Consider the following 19,261-nt stretch of genomic DNA (forward strand, 5'->3'; position numbering starts at 1 on the left):
GGAATCCACAGCACAGGTTAGCCCGAGGTTTCTGGGCGCCTCTGCTGCGAATTGCAGTCCGCAGCCGCCCCAGAAAATGGCGCTTTCATGGAAGCGCCATCATCTGGACCTGTATTCAACTCTTCCAACAGCCCTGGAGCCAGGTGGCTTGCTGGGTAATCATCATGAGTTAATACTGGCTTTGTTTTACTAGCTAGTATTAAGCCAGAGATTCTTAATGTCAGGCAAGTTTGACCCGGCCATTAAGAATCTCCAATAAAGGGTTAAAAAAAGACACCACACACAGTTAAAATACTTTAATAGAAATAAATACACAGACACATTAGAGACTCCATGTGTATTACTCCCTCTTATCCCTCCACGATCCATGGTCTTCTGTCTTGTTTCTACTTCAACACATTCAGCTCTGCTACATCAGCAGTGGTGCATGTGAGAAAGGACGCTGCTTCCCGTGCAGCCTGAGTGATCAGAGGCTCCGTGCTGAATAGCGGTGACGTCACCACTGACAGGCACATTGCTATGGCAACAGTGATCTCCATTATGGACCGGCTGTGTTAGCCGGTCACTAACGGAACGTGGAAGCAGAACGGGGAGACGACTGTGTGCCAGAGCATGTTGCCGGTACACGGCGATACACAAACGATCACCGCGTACTGGGAGATGCACTGACAGGACCTAGGTCAGGACATGACGTCTAGCCATATGACCAGTCTGTAGCCAATGAGATAACAGACACGTGACTGGTCACATGCTATTTTGACGATGTCATGTAGGTCCTGTCAGTGCTGCTGGTTACCGGAAGGATGCAGCGATTATCGGGAGGAATAGCGGCAGGAGACAGAGTGCAAGACGCATCCCGGGGACCGGTAAGTGTTATGGCAATGTTTATTAACTGTATGTGTACATTTATAATGTGTTTTTATGTGTTTGTGATTGCCTCCCATTGTTTTCTATGGGTTCAAGTGGTTCGCCGAACCGAACTCGAACTAGACCTCCGTTCGACGAACCAAGCTCGAGCCGAACTGCGACCGGTTCGCTCATCTCTAGTGTACGTCAGACTCTGGTTGGTATTCAGTTTTGGAGGTGGTATATGGCACTTAAAAAATAAGAGAAATTCAGTAATGAGGGGTTTGCCGCTTAGTGAATTTCTTTCTCCAACACTCACTTCATGAACATTAGTATACAAAAAGCCCATCTTAATGAATCGAAGCCAATGTCTGTAACTCAAGTGGGTTATTGTATTTGATCTTCTAGTGCAGAGCAAGGGTTAATTCCAATATCCACAGGGTCTACAGTTGTGAAAGGGCTAATCTATTACACCTGTTTACATACTTAAGCACTGATGATGTGACGGGGAGGCAGGGTCGGTGAGGTGCAGGGTCGCAGGGACGGCGCGGCGCGGTGCCGGATGGCACGGGTGTACTCACTCAGCAAGAAAGGTACAAAGTCCTCGGTAAACCAAACGGCTGGATGGACAGGTCCCGCAGCCGGCTGCTGTGTCTCTCCCTGGACAGGTGATGGCGGCTGTCTTTCCCTGCAACTTGATGTTCTCCTTCTGACTACTATGGATTTCCAACGGTAGCCCGCTCCCCAGTGTATGGGTACCGGAGGAGCCCGTTTACCCACAGGCGCTGGCCCTTGGGTCTCTAGCCTTAGGCGGTAGCTGTATACCCTCACGGTGTGGGCGGTTGCCTTCAAATTGGGACTTTTGCTGTTAAGAAACCCCTGGGGTTCCAGTCACATTTGGATCTGACTATTGTCGGCAGTTCCAAGCCTGGTCGGGGTCCGATGGCCCTGCCTGTATGTGCTGGCTTCACTTCGCTCCCCGGTCGGTACCGGCGGGCCGTCGCCCGACCCCAGTTCTATGGTTCCGCATTGCTCCACCACTCCTGCAGACGGCCAAAACCATCTGCCAACCTTGCTGTCAGTGCCTGGGCCACAAACCCAGACACCCAAGTGTTCACTCCTCACTCTTCAAACTCTCCAACTAAACTGTCACTTTTCCCGCCTCCAGGACTGTGAACTCCTCGGTGGGTGGAGCCAAACGCTTAGCTCCGCCCCACCTGGTGTGGACATCAGACCCTGGAGGGAGGCAACAAGGATTTTTGTTTGGCTGTTGTCCCTGTCTGATGGGGGTGGGGGGTGTTTGTGTGTTATCTGTGACGACCTGGCTAGGCCAGGGCGCCACATCTTGGTATCTGAAGACAGTCTCGAATACATTCAAATTGAAAAAGAAAAAATAAGTGCCCCTCCTTTTCTTTTTCAATTTGAATGATTCAATGCAAATTAAATTTGTGTAGCATTTTGTAGGAATTTGCTGAATGCGGAGAATTTAAACAATTTGTGATTTGATTCACGCATATCGACAAAGATGGCCATCTCCAGTATACACATTGCAGAACAGTCAAAAAGGGCTTATATGACCAAAGTATAGCAGGATGGCCTTCTCCATATTTTTTTTCCAGCTATCTTATCACATTGTATAGCACAATCAGGAAAAGACCATCTTGGCCTGTATAAATGCAGAGGCAGGGAATACATCAGTCATTTGCGGGTCAATCTGGATAGTGAGAGGATGTCAAAGCTTACAGATTACTAATAGAGATGGGGAGAGATAGCCAAAAACAGTGAGTATACATTAAAATAGTGTATGACATCACAGAAGTGAAGAACCTTATGGCTACCCATTGCTACAGATGTTAAAGTCACTTTGACATTGCTACTGTTTTGCTTGTGGTAAAGAGCTTGAAAGGGATTGGATACAGTAATAGGAGACCTCAGAACATTATACACTTCTTTTTAGGGTAATTGGAACGTTTTTTAAACATTTGCTGGAGCTTTCAAATAATGAAATTTCAAAACATTTGCTCAACTCTAGTGGTTTGTGTTCCAGAGCTTTTCAAAGTAATTTTACATTTTGCCTGTTGCCCTATATACCACCAGAAATCAGCTTTACTACAGTTTATTTAATCCTTTTTATTTTAAAACTCCATTTTGTGCTAATAAAATTGACACATTATATTATGTAATGAGTCCCTAATGAGCGATGTGTAATGAGTCTTTGGTGTTTAAAAATCAAACATGAAAACCAGATACAAAAACGATTGTAATTTATTCACTACAATGATTTTGTGGATTGTAATGTCTTTCAAGTATTAAATTACAGAAAAGCACAGAATGAGACTGGAGACCACAGTTATATTAATAGGGATAGGGAGACACAGAAATATAGACAATAAAAGTTGTCTGATACTCAATGCTGCGTTCTATGCTGTATGATAAAGCTTTAACTTTCATTCTGTAGGTTTCTGGCTTTTTGAGGGGTCTGTTGGTGAAAACCACTCCTTTCATATGTTCTTCCCTTATAGAGAATGGTAGCATGGGGTCTTCATCTAGTATAAGGAATGTTGTTCTTGGATGCAATATTCCATCCTGAGTGTAGGCAACCAAGCGAATCAAGTCTTGATTGGCAGCAATGCCAAATGGAAGCGAGACCAGTTTGTACTGCAATGCATATGGGCTGAGAGCACACTCCAAATCATTCAGTGCACAATTCTTCAAACAGTACCTAGTGTTACACAAACATCATGAAAGGCATTAGTCATATAACAAATAACTATTAAGAGCTCTAATTCAATCAGAATTGTATTCTTCCAAAAACAGCTCTCCTCTTGTTCATGGCTGGAGTTTAGCATTTTACCATTTAAGTAAATAGAACTAAGCAGACTAGTCACAGCCTATGGACAAGATATCCTTAACCCCTTAATGATGATCATCATACATGTACAATATAGGTGTGCTTTCACTGGATGGAACAGGTTTAGGAAATGAGCTCACCTCATGAAGCACTGGTGCTGATTGCTTTAGGTAGCCAGCATCCAAAATCTAGCACTAATCATATTAGTTTAACCCCTTAAATGGCACTACCAACCATGCCAGTGGCATTTATCTGGTTTTCACAACAGTGGCCATGAGCTCTAATAGCCATTGGCATCCCATGCAACATGATAGATAGATATAGATATATATCCCACACTATCTATCTATCTATATATATATATATACACACAGTATATATCTATATATATGTGTGTGTGTGTGTACACATATACAATATATATATACATATACAGTATATACATATACAATATATATATATATATATATACACATATACAGTATATACATATACAATATATATATATATATATATATATATATATATATATATATATATATATATATATATATATATATATATATATATATATATATATATATATATATGTATGTATATATATATATATATGCACATACGTGGTCAAAATTGTTGGTACCCCTCGTTTATTGAATGAAAAACTCCCAATGGTTACAGAAATAACTTGAGTCTGACGAAGGTAATACAAAAATCTATGAAAATGAACAAATCAAAGTCAGACATTACTTTTCAACCATTCTTCCACAGAATTTTTTTAAAAATAAAACTCATGAAATAGGCCTGGACAGAAATGATGGTACCCCAGAAAATAATGTGACAAATGGGACATGTTAAATCAAGGTGTGTCCACTAATTAGCATCACAGGTATCTACAATCTTATAATCAGTCAGAGGACCTTATATAGGGCTACAGATACTCACAGTACTGTTTGGTGAGATGGTGTGTACCACACTCAACATGGACCAGAGGATGCAAAGAAAAGAGTTGTCTCAGGAGATTAGACAGAAAATGATAAACAAGCATGTTAAAGGTAAAGGTTATAAGATCATCTCAAAGCAGCTTGATGTTCCTGAGACTACAGTTGTACATATTATTCAGAAATTTAAGATCCATGGGACTGTAGCCAACCTCCCTGGACATGACCGCAGGAGCAAATTTGAAGACAAATGAAAGAGACGGATGATATGAATGGTAACAAAAGAGCCCAGAAAAACTTCTTCATGGGAGACAACCAAGGAGGACACCATTGTTGAAAAAAAATCATAAAAAAGCCAGACTGGAATTTGCCAAACTACATGTTGACAAGCCACAAAACATCTGGGAGAATGTATTATGGACAGATAAGACAAAAGTGGAACTTCTTGGCAAGGCACATCAGCTCTATGTTCACAGACGGAAACATTAAGCATATCAAGAAAAGAACACTGTCCCTACTGTGAAACATGGAGGAGGCTCGGTTATGTTCTGGGGCTGCTTTGCTACATCTGGCACAGAATGTCTTGAATCTGTGCAAGGTACAATGAAATCTCAAGACTACCAAGGGATTCTAGAGAGAAATGTGCTGCCAAGTGTCAGAAAATTTGGTCTCAGTCGCAGGTCATGGGTCTTGTAACAGTATAGTGACCCAAAACACACCACTAAAACATCCAAGAATGGCTAAGAAGAAAACTTTTGACTATTCCCAAGAGGCCTTCTATGAGCCCTCACCTAAATCCTATTGAGCATCTTTGGAAAGAGCTGAAACATGCTGAAAAGGCAACCTTCAAACACGAGACAACTGGAGCAGTTTGCTCTTGAGGAGTGGGCCAAAATACCTGTCGAGAGTTGCACAAGTCTCATTGACAGTTACAGGAATTGTTTGATTGCAGTGATTGCCTCAAAAAGTTGTACAACAAAATATTAAGTTAAGGAGGAGGAGAAGGAGGAGGAGCAGGAGGGTGCCATCATTTCTGTCCAGGCCGATTTCATGAGTTTTATTTTTGAAAATATTCTGTGGAAGCAGAAAAGCAGCAATGTCTGACTTTCATTTGTTCATTTTCATAGATTTTTTATTTATTATTATTTTTGTCAGATTCAAGTTATTTCTGTGACCACTGTGGGTTTTTCTGTCATTAAACAAGGGGTAAAACAATATATGAATATTTAAACCACTTTGAAATGTGTAATTGATTGTGCTATTAAAATATACAAAACACATATTTCATACAAAATGGGAAAAATCAAAACTTTCGAAAATATCAATAAAAACAATCAATAAGTGATATCGATACAAACAATAGATTGAAAAAAAGAACAAGCCCTCACTCAGCTCTTTTAAGTAAAGAACAAAGACATAAACCAAATTTGTTAGTTTTACAAAAAAATGGCTAGTCTTGCATTTACACTTTTTCTTTAAGCATTTCTTATTTCTCTACCATGTGGAAAAAGTTTATATATTCATAGTTTGGACTTGTAAGGGCACAACAATATCATGTTTGGGGTTTTTTAATTGGAAAAATGGGGGAGATTCAAACTTTTCTTTTTAATTATTTTTTTTTATATTTTTTTCAAACTTTAAGAACTATATCTTCAGTCCAATACCAGGAACAGGAACCTACAATATATTAAACAAACACCAAAAATAAAAGAAACCTCGGCAGTACTTATCTGCAGTTATATCCCAAAAAAAGTTAACCTGGAATAACACTGGTGGATGTTCGTGGTGCTTATATGTCATGCAGTTTTCAGAAAAATCCATAAAGTGTGAACATGAAAAATGAAGTAGCACTCACCATCCATAAAACCACGATTTATAGATCAATCTTTAAAACAAATCACAGGAGGAACCAGTGGCATAACTAGAGTTTGATGGGCCCCGGTGCAAAGTTCAGACCTGCCCCCCCCCCGCTCTCCACGTACACCGACACTTGGGGTATAGGATAATGACACTGAAACTCGGGCTATTGGATAATGACGCTGACACTTGGCTCTTACCCTCAGCACCCAGGTTTCCCATGATCTGAAGTCCCTCTATCAGCACCCAGCTTTCCTATGTTCTGATATCCATCTTGTCCTCGGCACCCAACTTCCCCATGCTCTGCTATACATCTTTCCCTCAGCATCCAGGATATGGGAAACCATATCAGAGCATGAGAAAGCTGGGTGCTGAGATAAGATGTATAGCATATGTAAAAGGTTGCAACCCGCACCCTGGGGGTTTCACTCGCTTGCAGCGGTGCTAGGCAGCTTAGACAACATAGGTATCACCGTCTCTTATAAAACGCAGCAGTTTATTTATTAGACTCAACATAAACTGCTAAACAAAATGTAACAAAGCCTCTCCTGGCTTAAAGGAAAATATAACACATTCACATACCGTGGGCTTCCAGTCCAATTAAATGTCCATAGTGGAGTCTCCACACTCTGGCTCCAGCCAGCGAACACAAGTCACTGTGGTTGCTTCCTGCAGCCTCCAGCCCTCTCCAGCCAGGCTGCAGTATTTTCCCCAGTCCTCACCTGGACTGATTTCCAAACGTCTCTCTTCAGTCTTCACACAGACTGAGACCTCCAGCACACATCCTCCATGTGCAGCACTCTCAGGCTTCCCTCTGTCTCTAAAACCAAACAGTCTCTTAAACCCAACTGGATACACCCACAGGTGGAGGTATGTGATTCTCCAGACATGCACAGCACACAGGCATTATTAAAGGGAACCTGACCCTTATATGCAGAAACGAGCCTTTGTGGAACTACAAGTCCCATAGCAACCTCTTCAGTTTAATATCGCAGCGACCTTCTCCACTGCGACATATAGCGACCATTTACCACATTGGTGGTCCCTACCTTACACAGATCATGGGAAAGTTGGGTGCTGAGGCAAAAAGCCTTTTTCCCTCAGCATAAAACGTTCCCATCCCCTGCTTGTATCTTTGTCCCCCCTATATAATTCTCCAAATACTATAATGGCCCCCACATATCCATCCATATAGTATAAAGGGTCCCACATAACCCTTCATATATTAGAATGCACCTCCATAGTCCTCCACCTATTATAATGCATTTCCTATAATTCTCCATTTATTATAATTCACCCTATAGTCCTTCATATATTATACTGCACCACATAGTCCTCCATATATTCCAATGCACCCTCATAGTCCTCCATGTATAAAGTAGCCCTCATAGCCCTCCAATTATTATAATGAGTTTCTCATAGTTCTCCATGTATTATAATTCACCCCATAATTCTCCATATATTACAATTCACCCCATAGTAATCCATATATTATACTGCACTACATAAGCCTGCATGTTTTATAATGCACCCCCATAGTCCATGTATAAGGTAGGCTCCATAGTCATATATGTATTATAACGCAACCCCATAAAACTTCGTATTGTATTATGCAGCCCCATACTCCTCCATGTATAATGCACTCCTATATTCCATGTATAAGGTGTCCGTCATGTTGTATAATGCATCCCCATAGACCTCCATATATAATGCATCCCCATAGATCTCCATGTATAATGCAGCCCCATAGACCTCCATGTATATATCACCCCTATAGTCCATGTATAAGGTGCCCTTCATGTTTATTATACAGCCCCATAGACCTCCATATCTAATGCAGCCCCCTAGGCCTCCATGTATAATAATACAGCCAAGCTTCCCAGGCCTCCATGTATAAAAATTCAGCCAGCCTCCCCAGGCCTCCATGTATAATAATGCAGCCAGCCTCCCCAGGCCTCCATGTATAATAATCCAGCCACAGCCTCCCCAGGCCTCCATGCATAATAATGCAGCCAGCCTCCCCATGCTTCCATGTATAATAATACAGCCAGCCTCTGCAGGCCTCTATGTATAATAATGCAGCCAGCCTCCCCAGGCCTCCATGTATAATAATGCAGCCAGCCTCCCCAGGCCTTCATGTATAATAATGCAGCCAGCCTCCCCAGGCCTCCATGTATAATGCAGCCCCCCCAGGCCTCTGGCCACCGTGTACTCACTAATTTAAATAAAAAAAACAACAAGTACTCACCTCTCTCCTCATTCTACCGCTGCTCTGTCCTCACCTCTCTTGTCCATTCCCCCGCTGCTCCGATCTGCGTCCTCCTGCTCTGCGCTCTGTGCTCTCAGCACAACAGTCACACAGGAGTGACGTCGCCGCGCAGGCACAGGGGGAGAATGATGATGTATAGAGCGGTGTCGGCTGCTCTATGCTTCATCATTGCTGTCCGTGGTGACAGGGGAGGGGGGGTCCTGTGCAGCGGCAGCAATGGGTCATATAGCGGCCATGTGGTCTATGACAGGTCAGCTCAGCTCCTCTCTCACTGAAAGGAGCTGGCTGCTGATTTGCCGGGCAGCCACGGGCCCCTAACCTGCCAGGCCCGGTCGCAATCCCTGCGACTGTGGTAGATATGACCCTGGGAGGAACAGAACCATGGCAGACAGAAAACAGCTGTTTCATGTACAGCACACATTATCAACAGGTCCCTCTTGAAGTTTGTGCTGTACATGAAACAGCTGTTGTCTGTCTGCCATGTTTCTGTTCCTCCCGTGATTTGTTTTAAAGACTAATCTACAAATCCTGGTTTCATGGATGGTGAGTACTACTTAGTTTTTCATCTTAATACTTTCTACAATATATTGAATATTGCAAAATGTAGTAAATAACATAGTCTCCGAAGAAACACAGCCACTAGCTGGGTATCATGGAAAACAGAAATTGTGGACCTTTTGTAGGTTCTGGCTGCCAACATATTTAGTCAATGTTAAATATCTAATTAAGAAAGGACATCTTGAGCACGCTTCGAATTTCTATTTTTTTCCAATCTATCCCCAACCAGTACATATTAAAGCTTAATAGAAGACTATAGAAACATCAACTCGAAAATGATTAGGGATGTCAAGGATTTTTTTATATATATCTATTATGGATCCAGAGTTGGTGGCTGTGGAGGCATCATATTGTGTATAGAGGGCTGTAAAATATATTATACTGTGTAAAGAGAGCTGTGGGGTCAATCATACTTTGCATGAGGAGCTGTGGGGGTCTTTCTTACTATGTTTGGGAGCTGTGGTGACCATCATACTATGTATGGGAGTAGTGGTGGCCATCATTCTGTGTTTAAGGGGCTGTGATGGCCATTATACTGTGCATGGGGGGTTGTGGGGTCCATCCTACTGTGTATGGAGAGCTTTGGGGGTCTATCATACTGTGTTTTGATGCTGTAGTGGCTTTCATACTGTGTATAGGGGACTATGAGGTTATCATATTGTCATCGGGGTGGCTGTGGTGTCATCAAACTATGTATCAAGGGGCTGCATGGCCATCATACTGTGTATGTGGCAGTAGTGGCCATAATACTGTGTATAAGGGGCTGTGGGGGCCATCATACAGTCTATGGGGCTGTGGGGTCTATCTGTGTTTGGTGGCTGTACTGGCTATCATATTGTGTATGGGCAACTATGAGGTAATCATACTATATATGGGTGTGTGTGTTGTCCATATAATGGGCTGTAGTGCCCAGCACATTGTGTATGGGGGCACTGGTGGTCATCATTATACTGTCCATAAGAGGCTGTAGTGTTCATCATACTAGTTAAGGCAGACATTGGTGGCCATCATACTATGTAAAAGGGGCTATGGGGGCCAACATACTATTGAGAAGGGGCTCTGGGGGCCATCATCTTATGTATGGAGGAATGCAAGGCCAGCATACTGTGTATGGGGGAGTTGTAGACATGGGCAGGCTGGGCTGGTGGGGCAGAGGGGCAAATGCCAGCCTTCTCAGCATTGCAGACACACCCACAATGCACGCTGTGTTGTTGTGTCTGCAGATCTCAAGTCACCTGCATGCTTACCTCCATCTGCTGAAGAGGAGCGATGAGGTTATCAGAATGCCAGGGGACAAGGGTAGGAAGTATTTTACACGGTTGGACCCAGTGTCTTGTTAGCGGAGCCTCTGAGGTGTGATGATTTACTGCACTTAAATTTTCATACAGATCAGATTCGAAGAGTTATTGACACCAACGTCTTTGATCTGCAGAAAAGTTCAAGCTGCAGAAGTAACTTACAGTGATCATCTGGTATACACAATCATCCTGTAGTGTGTGATCCTCATCCTGAGCCTGGCTCCAGGACATCATACATTAAATACCAGAAATAATGCCATACATTATATTTGATGTCCTGCAGCCGTGTCCAAATTTGATCAGTCAGTGCATGTAACACTGTCTATATGTGCACATAGTATAGTACATTACATCAAATATACAGATTAATATATGGCTAGTGTGGCGCATCTGAGGCTTCAGTCGCCACAGAGGTACTGCACCTCATCCAGGGATGTGGTATGCCATCCTGGGTAAGTAGGAGGTCAACACCGATTCACACAAAAGCACAACACCCAGACTAAGAAACAACTCATCAGACATGGCAAGGGCATGATTATACCCAAAGCCAGGCTGGGTTCATGGTGTCTTAGGAGTGGGAACACAGTAATACAAGTGGGAACACAGTATGAAGTGTAGAGTTAGTCAGTAGTTGTTGATAGCAGAGGAGCAGTGGAGGAGCGAATACCTGAGGCCTGGAGCTGCTACCACCCAGCCTGGGCACAGACAGAAAGGGTCCTAGAGACCACGGGAGTTTCATAACCTCTCGTGGCCTTGTTCCACATATAATCTACGGGTGGAAGGACTTGGCTACAACACGGGGACTGGTTCCTAGGCTAGAGAAGAACCTATGTACTCCACTAGTAAAACTAGTGGCTGAGGTGACTTCAAGCACCAAAACCACATCGGCACACGAATTCGCTGGAATGTGACCCCAAACGACCAAGGGATCACACTTCATGCCATCCAACAGGGTCCACGGGCAATGGCACAGGGTTCAGTGAGCGAGGGCGCAAGGCAGGAGGGTGAAGCAAGCGGAGGAACACAGCCAGGGAAGGTACATTTAAGAAGGGTGCACTGGACTCAACCTCCAAACTACGAGGGATCAGCTGGAGCCCATCACAGTGAAACCCCAGCACTCCAAAGGCGGTCACTGGCATGTCATGTTACCCTTGAACCTGCTACAGTGAGTAAAAACCTTGAGACTGCATCCCTGTGTCGCTCCGTTATTCGCCAACACCCACCATCATAGACTTCTACCACCCCCTTTCACCCTGGAGCCCAGATCTACCTGTGGAGAGCTACACCATCTAAGCTGCATCACCATCTGCCCCAGGGAGCCCCATCCCACAGCGGCGGCACCTAACTTGCCACATACTACAGGTGGAAACACCAACACCACAACTAGCATGGCAAACTTGCTACATAATCCAATAAACACCAATAAATCAAAGAAAGATAATTATCAAGAAATTTAATCAATATATCTTTAAGAATTAAAATAGATAAAATCTAATGGACCACTCAAGTGAGGGATGGAATTAAATTGATGTGGGGGACACAGCACCTATAGTGATAATCCTGGACGAAGCACGGTAGCTGCGAAACGCGCGTTAGTGTTGGTTGTGACCGCTGCACCATTACCTGAGTCTGGATCTTTACTTGCTGTTAAAGGGAACCTGTCACCTGAATTTTTGCTATGAAACTAAAAGAATCCCCTTCTGCAGCTCATGGGCTGCATTCTAGAAAGGCTCATCTTCCTACTGGGCCCCCTTTCAGATCTAAATAAACACTTTATAAAATCTTACCTTTTGGTATGTTAATGAGCTTTGCTGGCCACGGGGGCGGGCTGTATTTCTTCCGTTATTCCCCCTCCTGCCGCTGTTCGGCATCCCCCTGTGTTGATTTACATTGATGAGGACGCCGCCCTCATGTTACGCAAGGCTCCTGAAGTCTCACGCATGCCTGAGCGCTGTTCAAATCGCGAACGCCGGTGATGTATTATGCAGGCGCGAGATTATAGGCGGCGCTGTGAATGTCATCACCAGCGACATCCAAGTATCCACCCATAATCTCGTGCCCGCGGTAATAGGTAACGTGGATGATATGGCCAGCGCTAGCGCATAACAGTGGAGGCAGCGGGAAAAGCGCGGACACGAGATTATGGGCGGGTACTTGGATTACGCTGGAGATGACATTCACAGCGCCGCCCATAATCTCGCACCTGCGCAATTACATCACAAGTGCTTGCGATTTGAACAGTGCTCAGTCCCGCGATAGAGCCATTGGGCATGCGCGAGACTTCAGGAGCCTTGCGTAACATGAGGGTGGCTGCCTAATCGATGTAAATCACCAAAAGACCAAAAGTTTGGACACACCTTCTCATTCAAAGAGTTTTCTTTATTTTCATGACTCTGAAAATTGCAGTCACATTGAAGGCATCAAAACTTTGAATTAACACATGTAGAATGAAATACTTAACAAAAAAGTGTGAAACAACTGAAAATATGTCTTATTTTCTAGGTTCTTCAAAGTAGCCACCTTTTGCTTTAATTACTGCTTTGCACACTCTTGGCATTCTCTTGATGAGCTTCAAGAGGTAGTCACCGGAAATGGTCTTCCAACAGTCTTGAAGGAGTTCCCAGAGATGCTAAGCACTTGTTGGCCCTTTTGCTTTCACTCTGCGGTCCAGATCACCCCAAACAATCTTGATTGGGTTCAGGTCTGGTGACTGTGGAGGCCAGGTCATCTGGCGTAACACCCTATCACTCTCCTTCTTAGTCAAATAGCCCTTAAACAGACTGGAGGTGTGTTTGGGGTCATTGTCCTGTTGAAAAATAAATGATGGTCCAACTAAACGCAAACCGGATGTAATAGCATGCCGCTGCAAGATGCTGTGGTAGCCATGCTGGTTCAGTATACCTTCAATTTAGAATAAATCCCCAACAGTGTCACCAGAAAAGCACCCCCACACCATCACACCTCCTCTTACATGCTTGACGGTGGGAATCAGGCATGTAGAGTCCATCCGTTCACTCTGTGTCGCACAAAGACATGGTGGTTGGATCCAAAGATCTCAAATTTGGACTCATCAGACCAAAGCACAGATGTCCACTGGTCTAATGTCCATTCCTTTTGTTCTTTAGCCGAAACAAGTCTCTTCTGCTTGTTGCCTGTCCTTAGCAGTGGTTTCCATGCAGCTATTTTACCATGAAGGCCTGCTGCACAAAGTCTTCTCTTAACAGTTGTTCTAGAGATATGTCTGCTGCTAGAACTCTGTGTGGCATTGACCTGGTCTCTAATCTGAGCTGCTGTTAACCTGTGATTTCTGAGGCTGGTGACTCGGATAAACTTATCCTCTGCAGCAGAGGTGACTCTTGGTCTTCCTTTCCTAGGGCGGTCCAAAGTTTCTTTGTAGTGTTTGATGGTTTTTGCCACTGCACTTGGGGACACTTTCAAAGTTTTCCCAATTTTTCGGACTGACTCATTTCTTAAAGTAATGATGGCCACTCGTTTTTCTTTACTTAGACTTTGTATTATGACAAGAAAAAAGCAGCTAACAGTCTATTCAGTAGGACTATCAGCTGTGTATCCACCAGACTTCTGCACAACACAACTGATGGTCCCAACCCCATTTATAAGGCAAGAAATCCCATTATTAAACCTGACAGGGCACACCTGTGAAGTGAAAACCATTTCCGGTGACTACCTCTTGAAGCTCATCAAAAGAATGCCAAGAGTGTGCAAAGCAGTAATCAAAGCAAAAGGTGGCTACTTTGAAGAACCTAGAATATAAGACATATTTTCAGTTGTTTCACACTTTTTTGTTAAGTACATCATTCCACATGTGTTAATTCATAGTTTTGATGGCCTTCAATGTGAATCTACAATTTTCAGAGTCATGAAAATAAAGAAAACTCTTTGAATGAGAGAAGGTGTGTACAAACGTTTGGTCTGTACTGTGTATATATATATATATATATTATATATACCGTATTTTTCGCTTTATAAGACGCACTTTTGTTCCCCCAAATTTTGGGGGAAAGTAGTGGGTGCGTCTTATAAACCGAATATACAGATTATATACTGCAGGGTCCGGGGAGGTGGAGGCCGCTCTGGAGCGGGGCTGGGGGGTTGGTAGAGGCTTGTGAAGCTGCGGGCGGCAGCCTTTGATCTCCTGCACCCGCTCATACAATATGGACAGCCGCTGTCCACCACCATGGTGCTGAAACTGCACTGTGGCGATGGGCTGGGTGACTGCGCATATTATCTGCCTGTGCTTACCTTTGATCGCACATGCCCCCTCCCCCTGTGTTAGCTATGGCCCCCAAGCTGCTGCCCATAGTAAAATAATAAACCCTTTACTCACCTCCTCCAGCGTGTCTGCCCGGTCTCCCTCCTGCTGCTGTGATCTTGCACACAGAGATATCTCTCTCTCTGCTGTCCCGATCACATGACTGGCACTAGAACCAGGAAGTAGGAAGTGCAGGAGACACTAGAGGAGCTCAACCCCAAGGAGGGTGACACAAGACAGGACACTGCTGCAGAAGGTAAGGAGTTTATTTTACTAAAAGCAGCAACATGGGGGCGATATCTAACAGTGGGCCTGTGTGCCTGCAAACAGTGGGCCTGTGTGCCTGCAAACAGTGGGCCTGTGTGCCTGCAAACAGTGGGCCTGTGTGCGTGCAAACAGTGGGCCTGTGTGCGTGCAAATAGTGGGCCTGTGTGCGTGCAAACAGTGGGCCTGTGTGCGTGCAAACAGTGGGCCTGTGTGCGTGCAAACAGTGGGCCTGTGTGCGTGCAAACAGTGGGCCTGTGGGCCTGCAAACAGTGGGCCTGTGGGCCTAGCCACAGTGGGCCTGCCACAGTGGGCCTGTGGGCCTTACTGGGGGACGTGTTTAATATAAGGTGACCATATTCAGATTAAGGTGGCTAATTTTAGGATGAGGGGGCTATGAGGGACATATACCCTATATTATTTGTTAGACGGACACTGGCATTATAAGACGGACCCCATTTATTAAAAAATTCTCTATTCCTTCACCAAATTTGGGATGTGCGTCTTATAATCAGGTGTGTCTTATAAAGCGAAAAATACGGTGTATATATATATATATATATATATATATATATATATATACATACAGTTAGGTCCAGAAATATTTGGACAGTGACACAAGTTTTGTTATTTTAGCTGTTTACAAAAACATGTTCAGTAATGCAATTATATATATAATATGGGCTGAAAGTGCACACTCCCAGCTGCAATATGAGAGTTTTCACATCCAAATCGGAGAAAGGGTTTAGGAATCATAGCTCTGTAATGCATAGCCTCCTCTTTTTCAAGGGACCAAAAGTAATTGGACAAGGGACTCTAAGGGCTGCAATTAACTCTGAAGGCATCTCCCTCGTTAACCTGTAATCAATGAAGTAGTTAAAAGGTCTAGGGTTGATTACAGGTGTGTGGTTTTGCATTTGGAAGCTGTTGCTGTGACCAGACAACATGCGGTCTAAGGAACTCTCAATTGAGGTGAAGCAGAACATCCTGAGGCTGAAAAAAAAGAAAAAATCCATCAGAGAGATAGCAGACATGCTTGGAGTAGCAAAATCAACAGTCGGGTACATTCTGAGAAAAAAGGAATTGACTGGTGAGCTTGGGAACTCAAAAAGGCCTGGGCGTCCACGGATGACAACAGTGGTGGATGATCGCCGCATACTTTCTTTGGTGAAGAAGAACCCGTTCACAACATCAACTGAAGTCCAGAACACTCTCAGTGAAGTAGGTGTATCTGTCTCTAAGTCAACAGTAAAGAGAAGACTCCATGAAAGTAAATACAAAGGGTTCACATCTAGATGCAAACCATTCATCAATTCCAAAAATAGACAGGCCAGAGTTAAATTTGCTGTAAAACACCTCATGAAGCCAGCTCAGTTCTGGAAAAGTATTCTATGGACAGATGAGACAAAGATCAACCTGTACCAGAATGATGGGAAGAAAAAAGGTTGGAGAAGAAAGGGAACGGCACATGATCCAAGGCACACCACATCCTCTGTAAAACATGGTGGAGGCAACGTGATGGCATGGGCATGCATGGCTTTCAATGGCACTGGGTCACTTGTGTTTATTGATGACATAACAGCAGACAAGAGTAGCCGGATGAATTCAGAAGTGTACCGGGATATACTTTCAGCCCAGATTCAGCCAAATGCCGCAAAGTTGATCGGACGGCGCTTCATAGTACAGATGGACAATGACCCCAAGCATACAGCCAAAGCTACCCAGGAGTTCATGAGTGCAAAAAAGTGGAACATTCTGCAATGGCCAAGTCAATCACAAGATCTTAACCCAATTGAGCATGCATTTCACTTGCTCAAATCCAGACTTAAGACGGAAAGACCCACAAACAAGCAAGACCTGAAGGCTGCGGCTGTAAAGGCCTGGCAAAGCAGTAAGAAGGAGGAAACCCAGCGTTTGGTGATGTCCATGGGTTCCAGACTTAAGGCAGTGATTGCCTTCAAAGGATTCGCAACAAAATATTGAAAAAAAAAATATTTTGTTTGGGTTTGGTTTATTTGTCCAATTACTTTTGACCTCCTAAAATGTGGAGTGTTTGTAAAGAAATGTGTACAATTCCTACAATTTCTATCAGATATTTTTGTTCAAACCTTCAAATTAAACGTTACAATCTGCACTTGAATTCTGTTGTAGAGGTTTCATTTCAAATCCAATGTGGTGGCATGCAGAGCCCAACTCGCGAAAATTGTGTCACTGTCCAAATATTTCTGGACCTAACTGACTAACTAATATATATATATATATATATATATATATATATATATATATATATATATATATATATATATATTATATAATATAGGATTGGGAATTTTTTGATTTGCCTTAATTATTATACCTGGGATTTCTGTTTACATTCCAAATTTAGGTACATACTGTAGTGTTGATTATCACTATAGGTGCTCTGTCCCCCACATTAATCTAATTCCATCAGTCACTTGGGTGGTCCATTCGATTTTATGTATTTTAATTGTTAAAGGGAACCAAACATCAGGATTTTGGTATATAAGGTAAAGCCAGTGCAGTACTGGCACTATCAGGCACAGGCTGTACATACAGTCATATGAAAACGTTTGGGCACCCCTATTAATGTTAACCTTTTTTCTTTATAACAATTTGGGTTTTTGCAACAGCTATTTCAGTTTCATATATCTAATAACTGATGGACTGAGTAATATTTCTGGATTGAAATGAGGTTTATTGTACTAACAGAAAATCTGCAATCTGCATTTAAACAAAATTTGACAGGTGCATAAGTATGGGCACCTTTATCAATTTCTTGATTTGAACACTCCTAACTACTTTTTACTGACTTACTAAACCACTAAATTGGTTTTGTAACTTCATTGAGCTTTGAACTTCATAGGCAGGTGTATCCAATCATGAGAAAAGGTATTTAAGGTGGCCACTTGCAAGTTTTTCTCCTATTACAATCTCCTATGTAGCACGTTGCACAAGGAGAAGCTGTATGGGAGAGTGATGCGAAAGAAGCCGTTTCTGCAAGCACGCCATAAACAGAGTCACCTGAGGTATGCAAAAGCACATTTGGACAAGCCAGTTACATTTTGGAAGAAGGTCCTGTGGACTGATGAAACAAAGATTGAGTTGTTTGGTCATACAAAAAGGCGTTATGCATGGAGGCAAAAAAACACGGCATTCCAAGAAAAGCACTTGCTACCTATAGTAAAATTTGGTGGAGGTTCCATCATGGTTTGGGGCTGTGTGGCCAATGCCGACACCGGGAATCTTGTTAAAGTTGAGGGTCGCATGGATTCAACTCAGTATCAGCAGATTCTTGACAATAATGTGCAAGAATCAGTGACGAAGTTGAAGTTATGCAGGGGATGGATATTTCAGCAAGACATTGATCCAAAACACCGCTCCAAATCTACTCAGGCATTCATGCAGAGGAACAATTACAATGTTCTGGAATGGCCATCCAGTCCCCAGACCTGAATATCATTGAAAATCTGTGGGATGATTTGAAGCGTGCTGTCCATGCTCGGCGACCATCAAACTTAACTGAACTGGAATTGTTTTGTAAACAGGAATGGTCAAATATACCTTCATCCAGGATCCAGGAACTCATTAAAAGCTACAGGAAGCGACTAGAGGCTGTGATTTTTGCAAAAGGAGGATCTACAAAATATTAATGTCACTTTTATGTTGAGGTGCCCATACTTATGCACCTGTCAAATTTTTCTTTAAATGCAGATTGCACATTTTCTGTTAGTACAATAAACCTCATTTCAATTCAGAAATATTACTGAGTCCATCAGTTATTAGATATATGAAACTGGAGTAAAGACAAAATCCCTTTCGGCGCTTCCGGAGGATAAATGGATTATCAGTGCAAGTTTGCAACAACTTCAAGAACAAGGGTTTATTAAGGGTTCAATAAAAAACGGACAATTATGGACAACGCGTTTCAGCTAACAAAAGCCTTCATCAGGTGTAGTTTACATTGCTGGTATTAAGAAAATCTAATTTATAGACTGATCTGTCTATGTGTATGATGTAGGCGGGTATGAGGAACATGGGTGTGTACTTCCAATTAGATTAGCACTCAACCTCGAAGAGGTAAATGGT

At 43.1% G+C, this 19,261-nt stretch overlaps 1 protein-coding gene across 1 annotated transcript in view; it reads right to left on the reverse strand.

Annotated features, from left to right (window-relative positions):
* Positions 1–2,998: 2,998 nt before the first annotated feature.
* The window catches only part of HMCN1 (hemicentin 1), a 921,797-nt gene continuing 905,534 nt past the window's right edge, over positions 2,999–19,261 (reverse strand). Inside the window, exon 106 of the mRNA XM_075322013.1 lies at positions 2,999–3,568. Within this exon, the coding sequence (XP_075178128.1) occupies positions 3,202–3,568 (367 nt within the window). The 3' untranslated portion in view covers positions 2,999–3,201. The remainder of the gene's footprint in view (positions 3,569–19,261) is intronic.

This window comes from Anomaloglossus baeobatrachus, chromosome 8 (genome assembly GCF_048569485.1).
Source record: "Anomaloglossus baeobatrachus isolate aAnoBae1 chromosome 8, aAnoBae1.hap1, whole genome shotgun sequence".
Lineage (NCBI taxonomy): Eukaryota > Metazoa > Chordata > Amphibia > Anura > Aromobatidae > Anomaloglossus > Anomaloglossus baeobatrachus.